The sequence below is a fragment of the Lonchura striata genome, chromosome 3 (assembly GCF_046129695.1).
Source record: "Lonchura striata isolate bLonStr1 chromosome 3, bLonStr1.mat, whole genome shotgun sequence".
Taxonomy (NCBI): domain Eukaryota; kingdom Metazoa; phylum Chordata; class Aves; order Passeriformes; family Estrildidae; genus Lonchura; species Lonchura striata.
Window position 1 is genome coordinate 56890550 of NC_134605.1, and position 19128 is coordinate 56909677.

Consider the following 19128-nt stretch of genomic DNA (forward strand, 5'->3'; position numbering starts at 1 on the left):
AGAGCCCACTAAAGCAGCTCATCATTTCACACGTGCGTTTTGTTCACATACATCACTAATGCAAGCTAACACTCTGTCCTGCTTTTTATTTTTCAACAGCTGCCAGAGCTGGGTGGAATTTCAGCTAGCTGGGAAGAAAACAGCTATAAGTTTCTGCCTTTGCCACACAGATTTCTCCACCTTTGGAGGTGTTATGAAGCAGGAGATACGGTTCTACACACACGGAAGGTGCAGCCTGGGTCGATTTTTCCTTTCGGTTGGTTTTTGAGAGAAGCCCCAGCTGAGCCTCCTCCCGGCCGAGCATGCAGCGGCGGTGTGCAGGGACAGCACTAGATGGTGCCGTCACACCAGTGCAGCCGGCAACATCCCCCGGGCAGCATTCCCCTGGCAGCATCCCCGGGCAGCATCCCCCGGGCAGCATCCCCCGGCAGCATCCCCGGCAGCATCCCCGGCAGCATCCCCGGGCAGCATCCCCGGGCAGTATCTCCGGGCAGCATCCCCGGGCAGCTTCCCCCGGCAACATCCCCGGGCAGCATCCCCCGGCAGCATCCCCGGCAGCATCCCCGGCAGCATCCCCGGCAGCATCCCCGGGCAGCATCTCCGGGCAGCATCCCCCGGGCAGCATCCCCGGGCAGCATCCCCGGGCAGCATCTCCGGGCAGCATCCCCCGGGCAGCATCCCCCGGCAGCATCCCCGCACCCAGCGGCTGCACTTGAAAAGCCAAAGAAAGGGTCAGGAGCGACTCTGGCAGCCCCGAACCGCAGAGGGCTTGTCCCGGAGAGCAGAGCCTTTTGCATGCGTGGGCTGCAGAGCACTGAAAGGCACCAAATCTCGAAGATGGCAGGGGCAGATAAACCAGGGAAAATACGCCTGGAGAGGATATTTTGTGTCCCCCACACAGCGGCAGCGCTGCCAGAGAGACCGGTGAGCTGATAAGCAGGTGGCAGAGGAATTCCAGCGCAGCGGAAGCACCGGCACATCCCTGCACGCCGTGTTCCAGCCGCGCCAGGGAAGTGCAAGGCCAAGGGGAAGCAATTGTTTGAGCTTCAGTGCAGCTGATGAAGTTCCCTGTCCCCAGGCTCAGAGAGGGATCAGAGCCTGAGCACGTCCTTGCCAGAAGGAAGGTGCACGTATGCACACACGTATGTGTGCACACGAAGTACACAAATGTCCATCTGCTCCTCCAGTCCAGAGCACTGACTTAAGAAGGGCTGAAAAATATTAATTCTCCAAGCATCACCAGTAATACTCCCTCTGTTTAGTCTTCCTCCTCTCTGCTTCAAAGCCAAAGTATCTTCTCACTTTAGGGAGACTCTGTTATTGTTTGGTTACATTTTGAGATTACAACAGAATTAGAAAGAGCTGCAGATTTTTCTCTGGAACATTAAAACAATCTAACCTCACCACTGCTCACTTGACAGTCTATTTTAGGCTCTTCTAAGCTGAGGAATCATTAATATTTCAGTCTAGTCCATTTAAAATTCAAACATAACCTTCTAAACTTAGGTCTGTGTGCTACATTTAGAGTAGAAGCCAGGTAGGGGGTTTGGGTGTCTCCCTTAAGAAAATTGGTAATGAGCAGAAACATTTATCTTTACACTTCAAAGATCATTATTAGTTAACCATACACTTTCCTGTTTCTTATTTCTAGCAAATTTTTTAAAGCCCTCTTACCTTTCTTCTTGCAGAAAGGAAAGTACTAGCTTCACACTATCTTTGGCTCATTTGTGTTATGTTAAAGCTATGAGCTTGTCTTTAAAATGAAGATATTATTACTTCAAATGTTCATATGTATGTATGAACATATTCTTTAAAGAGCATCTCATCCTTGGGAAGACACAGTGGCCATATTTTCTGCATTCCTGCAAACAGGTCACAAATTCATGTTCAATAAAAGCACTCTTTTTTTTTCCAACTAATTTAAATCTTTTTCTGGACTTGCAGACTGGAGCCTCTCTGATTTTTTTTCCTAATTCCAAGTTTGTCATAATAAACATTCTGTTTCGAGTAGCAGCAATCTTACATTACTTGATGCATGTTGGTCTCTGTTCCTGCAGTCCTCCAGCTGTACTCATCTTCTTCTTGCTTCTTGTCAGTGCCACCCATCACCACTTTCCTGCTAATTTTACTTTGTCTCTCAATGTGAAAACATAATAATTACCTTTCCTAGTTTACAATTCAAAATTCAAGTATTGTTTTTTTCAGTGATATGCCAAGGTTCCTGGTTTCTGTGGTACAATATAGAAGTATGGCAGGTTGCTTTGTCATAGCACATCATCACTGTGTTCCCTGTACATTGGTCAAAACTGAAAGTAGGATTTTGAGAAGTTTTAAGCAAAATCATCTCATCTGCTTAGATTGTTATGTTTGATGCTTCCCAAGTGATCCAAGCTCTCAATTGGAAAGAGAAAACAAAATGTGATGATGCCTCTTCTATTGGAAAAATAAATAACTAATAACAGGAACGTCCAGAGCCTTGAGACGCTTCAAGGGATATTTACAGAAAGAAGTATTGTATCTGTTCTCTTCATGAGCAACTGTTGCCTATGAGCGAAAGAAAACAAAATAGTAATTTCAACATAGACAATATACTGATATGATTAATATGAGTCCTGAATGAATATGAGCCTACTTTCTACAGACTGGTGCCAATAATGGCTCGAGGGATTTGTCTGTTTGTTTGGAATTTTTAAATTAAATATGCTTTTGTATGAGGAACTGTAAGCAATATGCCCAGCCTTTGCCACATCATTCATACTGATGCAGGTTCCCCCCTTGCATCTGTGAGGCATTAACTGGCTCTCCTCTGAGGAGGAGAGAGGATGTATGAGCTGGAATCCAATTGCAGGATCAAGACAGATTATGCAAAAATCCAATAAAAGCATTTTCCCAGCAGGGAGACTTATGCCAAAGAAAATAATGCTATTTTCAAGATTATTCAGCAAATACTCTAGTTTAGAAGAGTTCCTGTCAGCTCCAGAATAATGGACAGGTCATATTTGTCCTTAAAATTCTTAATAATGCTCATGAAATTATAATGAAAACATTATCTGGGAGATTAAAAAATAAATGTAATTGGACTAAGAAAACTTCCTCTGAATAAATAATGTTTCCCTCTTGCTCCAACTTCACTTAGCACTTTCCTTGGAGCTGTAGCCTCCTGGCCTCCTCTGCATTAGTGAGCCAGTCTTGAAAACATTACCCCTTTTTGACCCTGGGCATACACTACCCTCAAACACTGTCTGAGCATCAGCTCTGTCTTTTTGTTACCCTCATGGCTGCACTGGAATGGTGAAAGGGAGACACATTAGTCCAGGTGGGTTGTGTGTCAGGATTTCTACTTCATACAGCTGCTTTTATGGGAAATTACAGGCACCACTGACTGTCATGATGCCTCTGGGACCGTCCCATGAAAATCTCCCAGAAATTCATTTAAAAGTTCACCAGGAAGCTGCTTACAAAGCAGAGTCAGCTAGCTCAGGTAGGGGAGAGGAGACCATAGTACTGCAAGGCTGAGGGGACACAGGAAAGCCCCCAGGGGAACACTTGCACTGGGGAGAAGGCAGGGATTGCTCCCAGGCTGCTTCCTGAAGGCTTCCTGGGATGTCTGCCTTCCAGGGCAGCAACTGGCTTGCAAATGCCTTGCAGTTTTCCACATTTCCTTCTTGTCTAGCTGCTTAGAAACGGCATTGTGTTGGTTATCCCTTCTGTCCTTGTAGGAGGCACAGAGGCCTATCTGTAGAACAAATTATGAGGAACAGGGTCAAGCTGACACAGAGACTGTCCCCAGGGCACAGCTCCTGTGGCATAGCAGACTTCTGTTCCCCTCATTTCATGGTACCACATTGCAGCAGGGGTTAGAACCAGATGGTCTTCAAGGTCCCACCCATCCCAAATCATTCTGTGACTATACATAGCATTTTCAAACTCTGGAAGTGGATGTCATTTTCAAGGGGGAACAGGAGATGCTTCCTAAAACCGTTCTTACTATTTTAACAAATTGATATTATTTTTTCAAGAGGATTTTGAAGCATAATAGACACATGCTAACTTTACAGACACTAGAACAGACAGCAGAACAGACACGAGACTTCTGACTTTTAATTCTTACTTTTGTAAAGACTACATATAGTGCCCAACTAGAGATGACACCAGCCCTGTACCAGGTGCTAGCATTGTGGTGGCTGTTTCCACATTAGGAGTATCTCTAAACATTCAGAGCTAAGTCACTCATCCTTTATCACATCATTCATCCCCCCACCAAATTAGAACTCCAAATCCTATGCTGTCAATTCCAGTGGCCTTCTGCTCCCCATTGCTCCTCGTTCCAAGCCACATCCTTCCTTGTGAGGCCATCAGCCTCCTCAGGCCTACTCCCTTCCCATGTGGCAGCTGCGAATGACAAACATCCAGCGTTCAGCATCCAGACATGAACATCTCAGGAATCCTCTCTGCTTTTGGCAAGCCCCCTGCCCATCCCCAAGCACTTGCTGTATCTAAGCTGTGCAGGTTCCTCAGTAAGCACAGCTGCCTCCCATATGCTCTGGATTGCATGGGAAAGCCAGATCCACTTCCACAGCCTGAGCTAACAGGCAGGATACTTGAGCTGCTGCCAATAAAACAACCCTACAAGAGGAAACAGCAGAGAAACTTCCTCGGGATCCAAGAGACTCAGACTCCAATCTCTAGTTAGATGCCTGTTCAGAGATTTCACTAAGCAGTATAAATGCACAAATCTTGGAGACGGGGCAGCAGAGGCTGTGTACACCTTGGGCACAATCTGTGGCAGGAGATGCTGGTTCAGTTTGTACCTCCAGATGCCAAAAGTGGACAGTGAGATCAGTCAGCAGTGTGAGGCCCCTGACACCATGCCAAAGCAAAACGAGGGACAGGCTGTGTGCAGTGTTCCAATATCCCTGCCCTTGCTGCAATCAGTACAGCTAAGTATTTGCAGATAGGGGATTTAGCATTTTAGCTGAGGATAGGAAGGCACCAATTATTACAAAACTTTTTCAGGTGTGAACCTGTCTTGAGATACAAACACTGCTAATTAGCCTCAGCCACCGAATGTGAACAGCTGGAAAACTTCATGTCTGAAGTCCAAGGTCTGCTAACATAAATAACAAGCACACCCAGATTTTGGCGTTGTGACTATGCCCTTGCTAAGCAGAAATGGGGGAGCCTAAAGATACCAGTTATGGGCCTAAGACTCTTGAGCTGCTAATCGATAACAAAGGACATTTTTGTTGTTGCTTTGCTGGAGTTTTCTATACTTTAGTCACACCAGCAATGCATATGATTTACCATTCTTTCATTCTGGCTCACTGAATGCTGTTTTCTGTCTTGAATTTAATAAAAGTATTTCAGACTTCTGGAGTACCCTATTCTTACTTCTTCTGAAATACACGTATTTTATTGAAGCTTAGAGCCAAATCATAGTTTAATTCTGTTTAATCAGCTTATTTAATTCACATCAAAACCTGAACGTGAATTCTCAGGAGCAAATCTAACTCTCTGAAGATGAAGCAACAACCAGAAAATAATTTACACTAAGCAAGGTGAAAAAAAACTCACCACATACACAAGTTAGAACAAATTTGTAGTTGCATTTTATTCAGTCAATGAAATCTACCTTAAAATCACAAAATCAAATTTAGTAACCCAATACATTGGATTAGAGAAAGCTTCAAGCTTTTAAGCACAAGCCAGAAGTCACAGTCTCAAGGAGAGTTTCAGAGGCCAAAGCAATACACTGGAACAAAGTAGTATCTCTTTGTGGAGACATGCTCCCTGCACCATTAGTGTGGTTTTGGGTGAAGCAGGTTTTTTTAGCTGTCAGTTATAAAAAGAAGATTTTGTATTTGTTTTGTTAGGTTTGTTGCATTGCTTACCTAGGCCCTGGATTAATGGAGAAAACAGGCAAGTTAAAAGCCCTTGCCTGCTCAATTACTACCAACAGACAATTTACATTGTGGTAAAGCTAGCTTTATTTAAATGAGGTTCAGACAAGAAGTAACTTTACATATTATTAACAGCTTTGGAGCTACAAACGTAAGAATCAGGATTACACAGGTCATGCTTTTGTTATTTTGTTTTACCTGCTGCAGTTATTGCAATATGGCTTAAGGTACATAGGTATACAATTTGTACAAATTCAGCCAAGTTTGCACTTGTGAGGTGTTATTAAGAGCATCATTACCTTGCAAGCCAACCTAAACGTGTGGAAATCAACTGAGGTTTTTGGAATTGCCCAAAGCCAAGGGGGAAAGCTGCCACTAACGATGGACAGATATAGACTGGATTGTTTGAAACCACATTGTTTGGCTTTAAATATTTATATCATTTGCTCTGAGGTAAGGAAAAATCTTTTGGTGCTTCCACATAGGGCAGCACCAGATGGTGCAGTCACACCAGTGCAATCAGTCACATCGCTTGCTGGACGTGCAGCCTCGAGGAGAGGCCAGCACCTGCCGTAACAACAGCATTTGTACACTAAAGTTGATTTTAAAATAAATTACTATACAGGTATAAGAGTGAGCTATTGTTCAACTTGATGGGCATTGGTTTCACAATGTGTAATCTGTAACCTTCACTTTGGAAATCAGAGCTGAAAGTACTGACTTGTACCCCTTGTTCGATTTTAAAGTAAACTTCAAAGGAGAGGACCAATTCCTGTTGGGGACAGACATCCCAGGACTCTCAGTCTTGGGGCTTTCTAAGTATCTTTATATCACCCGTCCATTCTGGTCTCAGCTGCTGTCAGTCCAATCCACCTTTCAAGAAGCTTTTTAAGACCTCAGTACCCCAAAAATCTCATCAGCTCTTTGAAATTCAAGGCAGAACTCATTACCAAGTCCTTTTTTTCCCCTCTTTCCTACTCCTGCCTCAGAAAAAACAGAATTGTCAGGAGTGGGGAGAATTTCAGAAAATGGTGTGGTGGGAAAACAGTTCAGGCAGTGGTTGGGAAAGAAGGAAGTGTATATGCAGGAAAGATGTTAGACTTTATAGGGCAGGTAAAGGCTTTGCATTGGATGGAGCAGTGACCAGAAATTAGCAGAGCTCGGAATGAGAGGGGCGAGATACACAGGCAGTGGCACAAGAACCACGTGATGGTGAAACGGTGGTGTCTGGAGGGTTCTCAGAAACCAGGGAGGGCTGCAAGTAGAAGTGAGCAGTGGGTCAGGTCAGGGCTCTCCTTTTGTCATTGGAAATATCATAGTTCTACATTAAAATCAGAACTGGGTTTAGGATATACATATAAATATTCAAAGCAAGACAGCCAAATTTTTTTGAGAGATTTTACAGGGGGAAAAACCTGGAACAATAAATAGGAAATTACGTTATCAATTTTTGCTCCAATAAGTATTGATTTCTTCTCCAGGCTACTCTACAATATTCATTTAAGGTAATGCCTAAACAGTACTGAAGTATCATTGCTCTACATTAAAATCAGAACTGGGTTTAAGACATACATATAAATATTCAATACATTACAGTCCAGTCCTGAGACCTGAAGTCTGGAACAACAGAGGAAGGGTATTTTCAATCTCCTTTCACGCTACACTGTAGAAATAATTTCTGGCTGAATCAGGCCTGCACAAATACAACTGAATGATGGACAGAGACACCTGAATGGGACTGAAAGGCAGCAAACTTGAGCACCTTGCTCAACAATTTGTGCGTGATCCAGTTCCTGCTGTTTGACAGACGTATCCAGAAGTGTCACGTGTTCTCATCAGTCAGCCCTCCTCTTCCCCCTCACACACAATCTGAGCAGCACCTACGGCCATTCACAGGTCAGATCAAGGCAGCTAGGAAAGATGCAAGAGGTAAGGGAGACTGCTAAAAAAGGGAGGGAGACTCAGGGACAAGTGAAGGGATTCAACGACATTGGACAGACAGGACACACATTAAATGAGGGGACAGTAATAACCGTGGCAAAAATTCTAGTGGTCTGCCCAGTCATTCAGTGGTGCATCTCCAGTCTTAATGGACTATTTTGGGCAGAGACAAATAACCTTCAAATGGAACACAGGTATGGATACAGCCAATATTAAAGGCATTTTAACAAAAACGGCAAGGCGAGGTCTTCAAAAGAACAGATGTTAACATCCAAGAATAAAGGGTAGTGAATAAAGCTCCTGGTTCTGTGGCAGGATTGTCAGTTGTTCTCTAGGACTGGCATCTCTCCAAATGCCACATGGATGCTTAGCACTTCTGAAAGAAAGATGAGAGTAAAAAAGCTTTAGTAATGACTGCTTACTTTCTACAGAATATTTTAAATTTATTTAAATTTAAAATTTTCCCAAGCAGTTCTCAGAAATAAAGGTCTTACGACTTAATGAAGCAAGTGCAGTATATATCCTAGGGAAGAGACTGTACTTGTAATTTCTAATTCAAATTCTTCTGAAGTGCAAAGAACTTTGTACATGAGGCACTCTAGGTTTACCATGCAAGGCAATATTCACATCTTTTAGGATTTTAAAAAGAGCTTTGTTATAGAATGTGTTTGCACATTAAATTGATTTAATGTGTTTGTACATTAAATTGTGTCATGTGAGTTCCTATCTAGGAAAACTGAAAAATACAGTTACTACCTCCCAAAAATACCACACCAAAATACAGGCCAAGTCTGAGACCATTGAAGTGAGGGCAGCCTTTCAGTAAAGTAATTAAAAACAAAACAAACCACCACATCATATTAGAGATAACAGGTTAGAGATCTTCACAACTATCTTAGAAAAGAAATAAATACCGGTTAAGAACTCTACTTACATTCAAGGCGTCAGAGCCACCGAGTTCTGACTTTGTCTATCACAAGATGTTTCTTCTTGACAACTGTCATCCTCCCACATTTGTGTTTTCCCGTCTTCCACTGGTGGGTGATATGGTTGTTCTTCACTTTCTCTGCATGTTTGCTGTCCTGTATGTTGGTCTGAGATTTCCATAACGTACCCAACCTCTTTTTCCCTTAATTTTGGTGTGTGTAGGTCTAGGATGTCTTTGGTTGAATCTTCTGAAGTACTTTGTTCTAGGCTTGATTTCTGAAGTTTCACACTTTCCCTTGAAATGTCTTCAGGGCTTGTCATGATTGTTAAAGAATTCTGACTTTGCCCGTCTTTCAGCATCTCAGAAATTAAAGGCATGTCTTTTGTTTTTTCCACAGTTGCAGACTCAGTTAAGGTAGCAGTTTTCACTATTCCTGGTTGTTTGAGCTCTTGTTCTTTACTCTGTATCTCTTCCTCTTTTACTGGAAGCTGTTGATCTACCTGTGTACTTCGCAGAAGTTCAGGCACAATTTTATCTGATGGGCCTTTCCCTACGGAATTAATGCTCTCCTCTGAGTCAAGGGCAGCTGACTCTTCTGTTTCTGCAAGTTTGTGAACAGCTGACTGGATAGCATTCAATACAATTTTTGTGCTCTGGGACTCTATGGTCACAGACTGAACAACATGCTTCTGAAATTCTGGGTGGCTGGGAGACAGACTGGGACTGGGAGGAACACCATTGTGTTCGGCTTGTCCTGTGCTCTGGGGCCGCTCTTGCTCCTCTGATACTCCATTCATGGAAGCACAAGTGACTCTAGGCTTGGGTGCCTCCACACTACCAAGCTCTGCAGTCCCACAGCCTGAACAGTCAGTATTAGAAATTGGGACCTCTTCAGAAGCCATCTGCTCTGGTGTGCTTGCCAAGGGCTGTACAGTTTTGGCTGTCATGTCTGTGCATGTCGCAGTTTCTGCCACGACATGCTCTCCACCTGCTGCAGCTGCTAGAGCCACAGGTGTTTTCAGAGCCCCCAGGCTTTCAGCCTGTGGAAAGGCTGAGTCAGAGCCTTCCTCTTGCTGGACAGCAGTTGAACATTCACCACCTCTCACAGCTTCCTGTTTTTCATATTCAAATACTTCTTTGGCTTCTTCCACCAATTGCTCATTTTTCTTATCTTCTTTCTGGAAGCCCTGAGAATTCAAGGCTTCTACAAGTTCTTGTCCTTTTCTCACAGTATCTTCTCCAGCCAAACTGCTAGGTGTTTCACATTTCTTAGGACTCCTATCAGTGATAACAGCACTTCCATTTTCAACAATCTCTGGGCACGTTGATGCTAAATTAGATGCCCCATCTGCTTCAATCTGCATGGGAGCCTCAGCAACAACAGAAGTGCTCCCCAACCATGTTTCAGATTTGGGCACAGCACCTTCCACTTCACCACCTTTGGCTTCATCACTCTTGGAGGGGGTTTCAGTTGTTTTGTCCCTGCATTGTGGCTCTGTGACAGGCACAGAATCGTTTGCTGCAATGTCCCTGTCAGACTCATCATTCATGCTCTGCTCCGCATCTGCGGCTGCTTCTGAGCCAACTGTTTTTGAAGGATGGACAGAGGTTTTTCCCTTGCTCTGCAGTAGAACCTCAGGAACAGTGACTTCTGTGCTTTTTACTCCATTGTGCACAGCATCACCTTCCTCTCTCAGGGCAGGTGTCCTGCTAGGAACTCCTTTAGTACAGACTTGCTCTTCGGAGTCAGGAATTTCATCTTGTTTCTCAGTTTTAACAGGAACCACGGTGACATCTGCGTCTGTGCACTCTGATCCCACAGTGAGCACTCTACCCTCTTCTTCAAGCTCTTCAGCTGTAAGCCCCAAGGATGAGGTCTCATGCTCTGTCTTGTCCTGAACCTGTGGAGAATTGCAACAGATCTGTGAAAAGCACGGAGTAACCAGCAATGTTCTAGGTAAAAAAACACAACACCCAATAGGACAAGTGTTATGGAAAGAGCACAAAGTGATGACATAGGGATTAGTAGCTCACCAAGATCCCAGCTTGTGTTGTTTCTGAGGACATGTAGCTCATTAAACAAAGGGCAGCCTCAAAATTAATTAAAGGAAGGGACAGCTGGCAGCACTTGAAACAAAGACTAAGCCAGAAGATGAGGACGTAGGGAAGACGGTAGCAATATGCCAGCCACAGTAACTACAGCATTTAAAGCTGGAGATAGTGGTGTTGTTTCCACGTCCTCCCTTTGCAGAGGTACCTCAGCTTCACCTGTATTTCTGCCTACAGCTGAAGATACCATCCAATGTGTATGGTGTCACATGGATCACATCTGTATCTCAGGTGTTCATATAATATCATATAATATCTTCAGTCACTTTGTGCAGTGCAGGAGCTCTAATGGCAATTCCTGCAGTACCTCTGCATCTATGCACACCATCTCCCACTCCATTTCTTGCAGGCATTGCATCCACCTCACCCTGCACACATGCTGCAGTGCCTGCTGCTTCTAGACATCTGTGTATCTCTCACTGAAAATGAGCTTCAATTGTTTCAGGCTGTACAAGGAAGGTCCTTAACAGTAATATACCCACAACCTGGTTCTAAACAAGGTATAGTACTTTGCTGACTTTGACAAATCAACCTTTGTGTTATGTGCAATACTTACTGCAGGCTTTCCTTCTGGAGCACATTCATCTCTTGTCTCATCCAGTGTCAACTCTGTATTTTTCTCTTGTTCTGAAGGCTCCTGCTTCGCAAACAGCTCTTCCTTGGGAGTGATGGCTTTGATGCTGTGAAACTCTGTGCCATGTGATAAAGTTTCCTCTGTTGTCCTCTGCACTTCATTGACTTCTTTATGGTCTTCTAAATATCCTTGATGTCCTTCTGTGCTTTCTTCCATCGCAGAAGGTATTTCACATTTCTCTGAACCTTCAGGTAATACACTCTCTTCAACACTGTTTTGGCCCAGAATGCTCCCTGCACTTTTCTGGGGCTGGGAGCCATCCTCTTTGTATTCTTTTTCCAAGGACTGTTCAAGCAGAATAGTTTCCTGGCCAACAATGTTCCCATCTTTAGCACCACTTTTCAATTCTGACTCAAGTCCCTGTACTGTTGTAATTATAGTTTCTGTCACAGCTCTTTCACTAACCAGCTGTGTTACATCTGACTTTACTCTTTCAGCAACTTCAAGAAGAACTTTTTGTGTCTGTTTGTCCAATTCTTTCAAATTTTGTTCAGTGGCCTCCACTTCTTGAACTGGTGTAGCCTCCTCTGTAGTATCTGGGGTTTCTAACAACTGTGAAACAGCAGAAACCATCTCAGTTGTCTCCTCGGCAAGGGACACCTCCATGGTTTCTTCCGCACAGGAAGCTTCTGCTGTCTCCAGAGCAGTCACGGCTTCGGAAGTTAGCTCCAGCTCACTTGCTGTGGTGTCATCACTTACATCCTTTCTAGTCTCTGTCTTAGGAGCTACCACTGCATCCTCCACAGGAACACCCGGTTCTGCTGTTTTCTGAGTTTCTTTCTCTTCTTCTTCTCTTGCCTGCTCAATGCACTCTGTCAGAGCAGCAGATATCCATGATGGTGACCTTTCCTCAATGCTGCTCACTGCCCTTTCTTCTTCCACAATGGTAACAGCAACTGCATCTACCAGCCCTTCAGATCCTTGCTCCATCCTTAGGGTCTCCTCTAACTTTCCTGCTCTCTCTACCTCACAGGTTTGTTCTTTCATCACTTCAGCATCTTTCGCTCGTTGAGCTTCCATTTTCTCCTGTTCTGCTGCTTCATATTCAGATAAAGGAACAACAGCTGGAACATCAGAATCTTCCTCCGCTGTTTCTGCCATGTCTTCTTTTGCTTGTTTAAGATGTGCTGGTTCTGCCTTTCCATCTGACTTTTTCTTCCTACGTCCAGGCATCAGTTTTCTAAATGGAACCCATGATTCATCTTTCCCAGGCTCACCATCCGATGTTGAATGTTCCAAGCTAGATCCCACAACAGAGTCCTCAGTTCTCTCTTCCACTCTGGTTTTGGATCTCCTTCTTGCAGTAACTAACCTTTTAAATGATTCCCATGTTGAAATCCCTTCACTTTCAGATGGACTTCCAGCTTGTTCAGGGGAAGAATTCCCTTGTCCTTGATCACTCTCCTGAGAGCTAGTAAGAACTGCATCTGTTGCTGTTTCTTTGCTCTGTCCAGACTCTTCTACTTTCTGGCTTTCTTCATCAGATGATGATGACTTCCTGGCTCTTTTCTTTGAAGAACCTACACATATGAAAGTTTCCCAGGACACAGAGGCGTCAACTTTTCTTTTGGGCTCTTCTGTAATTTTCTCTGGTTTCTGGTCAATCCCATTTTCTTGTATTTCTCCCTGATTTTCATCAACGACATTTTCAGTTGCAGATACTGCAACACTCTTTGTCTTATCCATTTCTTCTTCTTTATCACTTTCAGAAGGCCTTCTGACACGTTTCTTGGGAGTCACCATCTTTTTAAATGATGCCCAAGGTGTAACAGTTTCTCTTTTTCGCTCCACATCTGGAATTGTGGCATCTTCACTTTCAGTGACCTGCATTCCATCTGCAGATTTTTCCAAAGAGGGAATTTCACTCATCTCCTCAGGAGAAGAGGCAGAACTCTCCCCTTTTTGTTCCTCTGGGCTATCTGGGGAATCTGATAAGTGCTGAATTGGTTCCCCCTGCTCCCCTGACTTAGATTCTTCTCTTTTACCTTTTTGCTTCTTTCCAGACAGCTTCTTCAATCCAGTACCTGTAAAGAGTTTCTTTAAAGGGCTGCCTTGTAGTTTAGTCTTCTCTTGAGACGACAGGAGTTCTGCTTCATTTGTGATACCTTCTAGAGGCCTCTTTCCAGCTGCCTCTTCAGAAGTTATTTCCGTGGTTGTTTCATCTAGTTTGACAGTATCAGTGGTATCTGTGCCAGGTTTTCCCTGTAGTCCTCCATCAGCGGGTTTGACTGATTGTTGATTATCCCCTGTGTCAACTGGTTGCTCGGAAGTAGAAAAGGACTTTGATTCAGGAGCACTGAGAGTTGACTTTGTTTCATGTTCTTTGCTTTCTTTCTTCTCTGCAGTTATATCCACAGCTTCTCCCTGTGCAGTATCTGCTGTGGGTGACATTTTCAATTCTGCTTCCTCTGTTTTTTCATTTAATGTCTCTTTCCCAAGTAGAGCATGTTTACTTCCTTCTTTTCCTTCAGATTTTCTAAGCTGATCACTAGAAATTTCCATTGCCACAGATCCTGTTTCAAATGTCTCTTCAGAGGCTATTTCAGTTCTGTCATCTATTTCACACTTCTCCATTGACTCCAGTTTTTCTCCCACAGATAGGACTTCTGAGGATGTTTTCAAGTCTTTGTCCACACTGTCAGTGACAAGAGGTACCACTGACTTTGCTTTTAGTGGCTTCTCTGTCACCTCACCTTCTTTCTCTCCTTCTTCAGTTTTTTCTTCCTCTTTACCAATATTTTCTGAGACTTCCATCAGTTTTCTTTCTTGATCATCTTCATCTTTTTTTCCCTCTGCACTTTCTTTTACAGCTGCTGCTGTTGGGTCCTCTTTTCGTCCCTGCTCATCATGCTTGACTACCTCTTTCTTTTCACTTCCTTCTACTCCTGTTGCTGCCAGAGTCTTTTCTGACTCCTGCATTTCACCTTCAGTTTGCTCCTTTTCATGCACTTCACCAGTTACTGCTATCACATTCCTCTCTTCATCTTGCTTCTCAGATTCCGGTTTCTCCTCTTTTTCATCAATTTCAGTTGTTAATGTTGTCCCCTCTTTTTCTTTCTCCTCTTCTTTCATAGGAGACTGTTGTTCATCTTCTTTAGGTTTCCTAAAACTTTTCTTTTTTCTAAATCCAGTCCATCCTTGAGTAAAAAGTTTTCTTAATGGTGATGCAGTTTCAGTGGTTAAAGCGGCTGGCTGAGAACAAACCTCAGTTGTTTCTGGTATTTTAGGAGATTCATCTTCTGTTTTTTCATTTTTCAGTGTATCTTTGGCATTGTCTTCTGCAGAGAGTACATCCTCAGGCACTGCCATTTCTTCTGAGGCAACTTCTTTTTGATCATCAGCTCCTTCAGGGACCTGTGTTTCCTTTTTCACAGTAAGCAGCTGAACTGGATCCGATTTTCCTGTCTTTTCCTTCTTCACTGTGAATCTGAACCCAACAAATTTAAAAACCTTTTTAAAACCCAGATCATAAGACTGTGGCTCTGCCACCTGATCTTCTGCAACTTCTTCCAAAGCCGGCAACTGCTTAATTGAATGAGCATCCTCCTTCTCGGCATCTACACTGTCCTTGGTGCCCGAGTCAGATGGATTTGTCTCCACAGTTTCACTGTCTTCCTTCAAAGTTACACTGGAATGTTCTGTTTGTCCAACTGTTTAAACAACAAAACCCCAGTTAATTTCCTTCTAAATTTAATGTTATATTATACCTTTATATATTTTTTCATTATTACTAATTTTCATAAACATGTATGTTCTATTATTACCTGTGTACCTTTTCTATATGCTACTAATACATTTTTAAGAATTAGTTTCTGTTCTATCACTATTATAATTATTTTCCTTCTTCATATCATTGAACTAACTACATGTACAGATCTTTCCTCAGATTAGTTGCAAATGCTCCTTTCAAACTTATATTCTCTTATTCTATACCCTGATTTTGCAGTTCTCTTTGTGTGGTTTATGGGTTACTTTATGGCAAGTTTGGGTAAAAAAAAAATTTATATTCCAGACTTTACAGAATAATATATGCAATTATTCCTGAAGCAAAGCTCAATAACTATTTCCATGCAGACAGATACATCTGAGGAAACCCAACAAACAAACAAACAAACCAAAAAAAAAACCAAAACAAACAAAAAAAAAAACTCAAAAAAAGCCTGTTGACCTAAAATGATGACAAAAAAAGAAAGCTTATTTTACAGCTCTGTCCCAGAAGAATAGCAAGATGTGAAAACACCCATGGGAAATTACCTGTTTTTCTGGAAACTCATAGCCCTTACTAAATAGTTAAGTAACAATATATTGCTTTGAAGATCATGAATCTTATGAATTCTCCAATACAATATATGTACATATTCAATACATTCATAGCATCACCATCTACAGCAATTCCATGTTGCTTAAAATGAATGAGGTTGTTACTATGCAAGAATGTAAAACTCCACTGCTTGCATGTCTGTTTGCATTATCTTTTTTTGAGGACAGTTTGCATTTTTCCTTCAGGTCATTGGCAACCCCCGTCTCAGTCTTGTTGGGATAATTTATTATTGCTCCTCTGGCCAACTCAAGTTCAGAGACTGGCATGTAAATTACATCTATGGCATACTAAAGACCCTGAACTTGGACTTGGATGTTGTTAGGATTTCAGTTCAATATTGTTCTTGACCCTAGATTTTGTGCAACAGGCAAAAGTGCAAGGCCACAAAGGAACATACTCCTTCACTTTGACCAAACCTGTTAAGAGCGCAAAGGTGAAAAAATAAAATTATTATAAAATATTCAATGTTGAATAGCAACACCCTAGAAGAAGACATGGTCCTTTTTTTAAAGCTGTACATGTGCTACTTCAATGTCCAAGGCAGGAGGAGAAACTTTTACAAAGCATATGATCATCAACTTCCCCAAAGTGATTTGGCTTTTATTTGAACCACCTTGAAGTTGTCTCTGACTCTGCTGCTGGTCCTGCTTTGCTGGAATGCCTGATCTCCAGAAATGCCTCACAGCCTCTTGCCTGGTTTTCCCTTTATTAAGGGCTGCTTCTTCAGAAGCACACAGACAAGGCAGTCCAGGTAAGGCTACAACTAACCACAAAATAAGCAAAACAAAATCTACAAGGATACTGGCTTCTAATTGCTATGCAGAGGGCAAATTATATTTCACTATCAGCAGCCTATTGGTGGTTGTTTCTAAGTCAACATAAGCAAAGCTTTATATAACAGTTGAATATTATTTACCTTAATTGCCAACTCCTAATTCAACTAAAAGCCTGACCTCTGCTAACATTCTAACTCCCTGAACATTTCAGACCAGAGATGTTTGAACTGAGTCCTTTGTGAGGGTGAAGGGTAAGACAAAAGAGACATTTTGAAGAAGCAGCCAGAATTTTTAGTCCATTGGGAATATACCTCTTGCAAAACCTGTACAATCCACAATAAAATAACACTTATCAAACATTACATTTTGTTTATTTAGTTGTATGTTGAGACTATACAACGATAAAGTCAAGGAACCACTCTTGTGTCTGTGTTCATTTATTGCAAGGTCTGGAAATAAACTCCTTGTCATTTCCATAAAATAATTCACAAAGTTAGAGACACTTCTTCAGAGACTATCTTGAAAATATCACTTATTTTAAAATTATTTACTAACAGGTACTTTAATATAGTCTTAAGCTTGTTTACACTAAAAATTATTCTTTTTGCTTAACCAGCTACGAAGCTAAATGCTGATCATTGAACAAAAATTTCCTCATGAGCCAGGCCTCAGCATCTCTGCTGGAAACCAGGTCTACAGAGTCTTTCTGTTTGTCCCAGCCCAGCATTAATGCCAATGCACTTACTCTTAGACACACAAAAATCTCCATCTGACACGAGTTAGATAAAGGTAGACTCAAATACAGTGCTGAGAGCAAGTGGGGAATTCTGGGTCTAAGCAGAAAGGACCAGAAGTGCAGGAAGGCAGCGGAAAAGGGAAAGCACTTGGGACTGCTGAGCAGCCAGAGATTTCTATGGGCTCGCCTTTCCTCCTGCAAACACTCCCTGGGAATGCATGCTTCAAACATTGAAAACCCTGAGGTTTCAAAAAAATGGTAAAAAGGTGACATTTCTTTTTCTATTTATTCCTATTTTTTTTCCTAATTCCCTTAAGAAAACATCCCTTTCGAAGTTTCCTTCCAAATTTCCTTCTGTCCCACACCAGGAGTCTAGTGTGAATTCGGCATTTAATATGAATTTCAAGTATTACAGATAAACGGGACTACTATAAGAGTGGAATCATAAAGAATATGAATAAAAGAGGCATTCAATTTCAAAAGAGAGATAAGATGTAAAACCAGTATATAAAGGCGTCTCTTAATATTTAAGATAAGCATTCAAAGGGTTTTTGCTTATTCTGTTTATAAAATGAGATGTTCATAACACCCTAAGATAAAGACCGTGTTTCTGTAAAATGTTTTACAGGTGAAAAGAGCTGTGACTATTACAAAATCTGCAGGTATGGGTATGCATTAAGATAGCAAATGCAATCACAAAAATAGAGAACACAGAGTCTAGAGGCAGTGATAAGCTTTTAAAACTGTTAAATCAAGCTGACAGTAATGAGGTCTTCCTCACGAGTCCATCCAGCAGACACGCTACCTTGCAACACTTCACTAAACACAGTGCAAAAGGAAAAATGAACAGAAATATTGACTGACTGAACACAGACTTACTAATACCAGTCTGAAAAGTCATAGCTATACTACAACACACCACACTTCCATCTCTCCCTCACGGCGCACAGATACTTAAGAGACCTTGCCCAAGCCCTACCCCTTCAATTCCACCAAAGGATTTAACCTGCCCAGAAGGTATTTCATCCCCAGGATAACATTCCGGTGTCAGCTGTTAAGTGACCTGCTGCTGTTGCACCCAGTATCTATTTTGTCTCCTTCTTTAACATTTTAAAACCCTGGAAGAGTCTTTAAAATTGAATTTCTGATGCCCTTCCTCAGTGTTGGAAGAAAGGGATGCCATTCAGGAAATTTGCCTGCATGTTGCCAGGAAGCTGCCACTGTTGTGTGACAAAGCTCAAGTGCCACAAATACCCAAGCTGTACTTTCACAATGTATACTGGAAGTTTATATTTAGCCATTGAAATTTAGTGATGTTTTTATTAATGATACTTCAGTGCCCAAAACCTGTGAGGGCAATTATTAATGCAGAAAGGTTTGGAAGTTACTTACACAAGGCATTGCTGGTAGAGCTCTGTAGCATGTCACTACCACAGGTATTCTGGCAAGACAACCAGCACTTTCTGAATTAATTCAGTGGTTTTGAAAGCACCTTTAAGAAACACCAGACAGGCTCATCCAAACAACTACCAAAAAACAAAATAAAACAAATAAAATAAAATACTGATATGAATAACTTTTCCTTAGGTCTCTCCTGAGCAAGGCTGTACTTTACAAGCTATGTGCTAGCCAAGGAATAGAATTCAACAAAAATATACCTAGAGGAGGTGATAAAGATCAGGGGTGATATCATAAAATTGATACACTTAGCTGTTTAAAACACACTGTGGCTAAGGACTAACACTGAAATTCTATTTTAACTGCTTACATACTAGTTAACCTT

General features: G+C 42.1%; 1 protein-coding gene across 2 annotated transcripts in view; it reads right to left on the reverse strand.

Annotated features, from left to right (window-relative positions):
• Positions 1-5586: 5586 nt before the first annotated feature.
• AKAP12 (A-kinase anchoring protein 12) overlaps positions 5587-19128 on the reverse strand; it is a 30309-nt gene continuing 16767 nt past the window's right edge. For both annotated transcript variants that reach the window (XM_021540535.1, XM_031504366.2), the window contains 3 exons: positions 11435-15162; positions 8776-10670; positions 5587-8217 (listed from right to left, as the gene is read on the reverse strand). In XM_021540535.1, coding sequence (XP_021396210.1) covers positions 8778-10670; positions 11435-15162 — 5621 coding nt within the window. In that variant the 3' untranslated portion in view covers positions 5587-8217; positions 8776-8777. The remainder of the gene's footprint in view (positions 8218-8775; positions 10671-11434; positions 15163-19128) is intronic.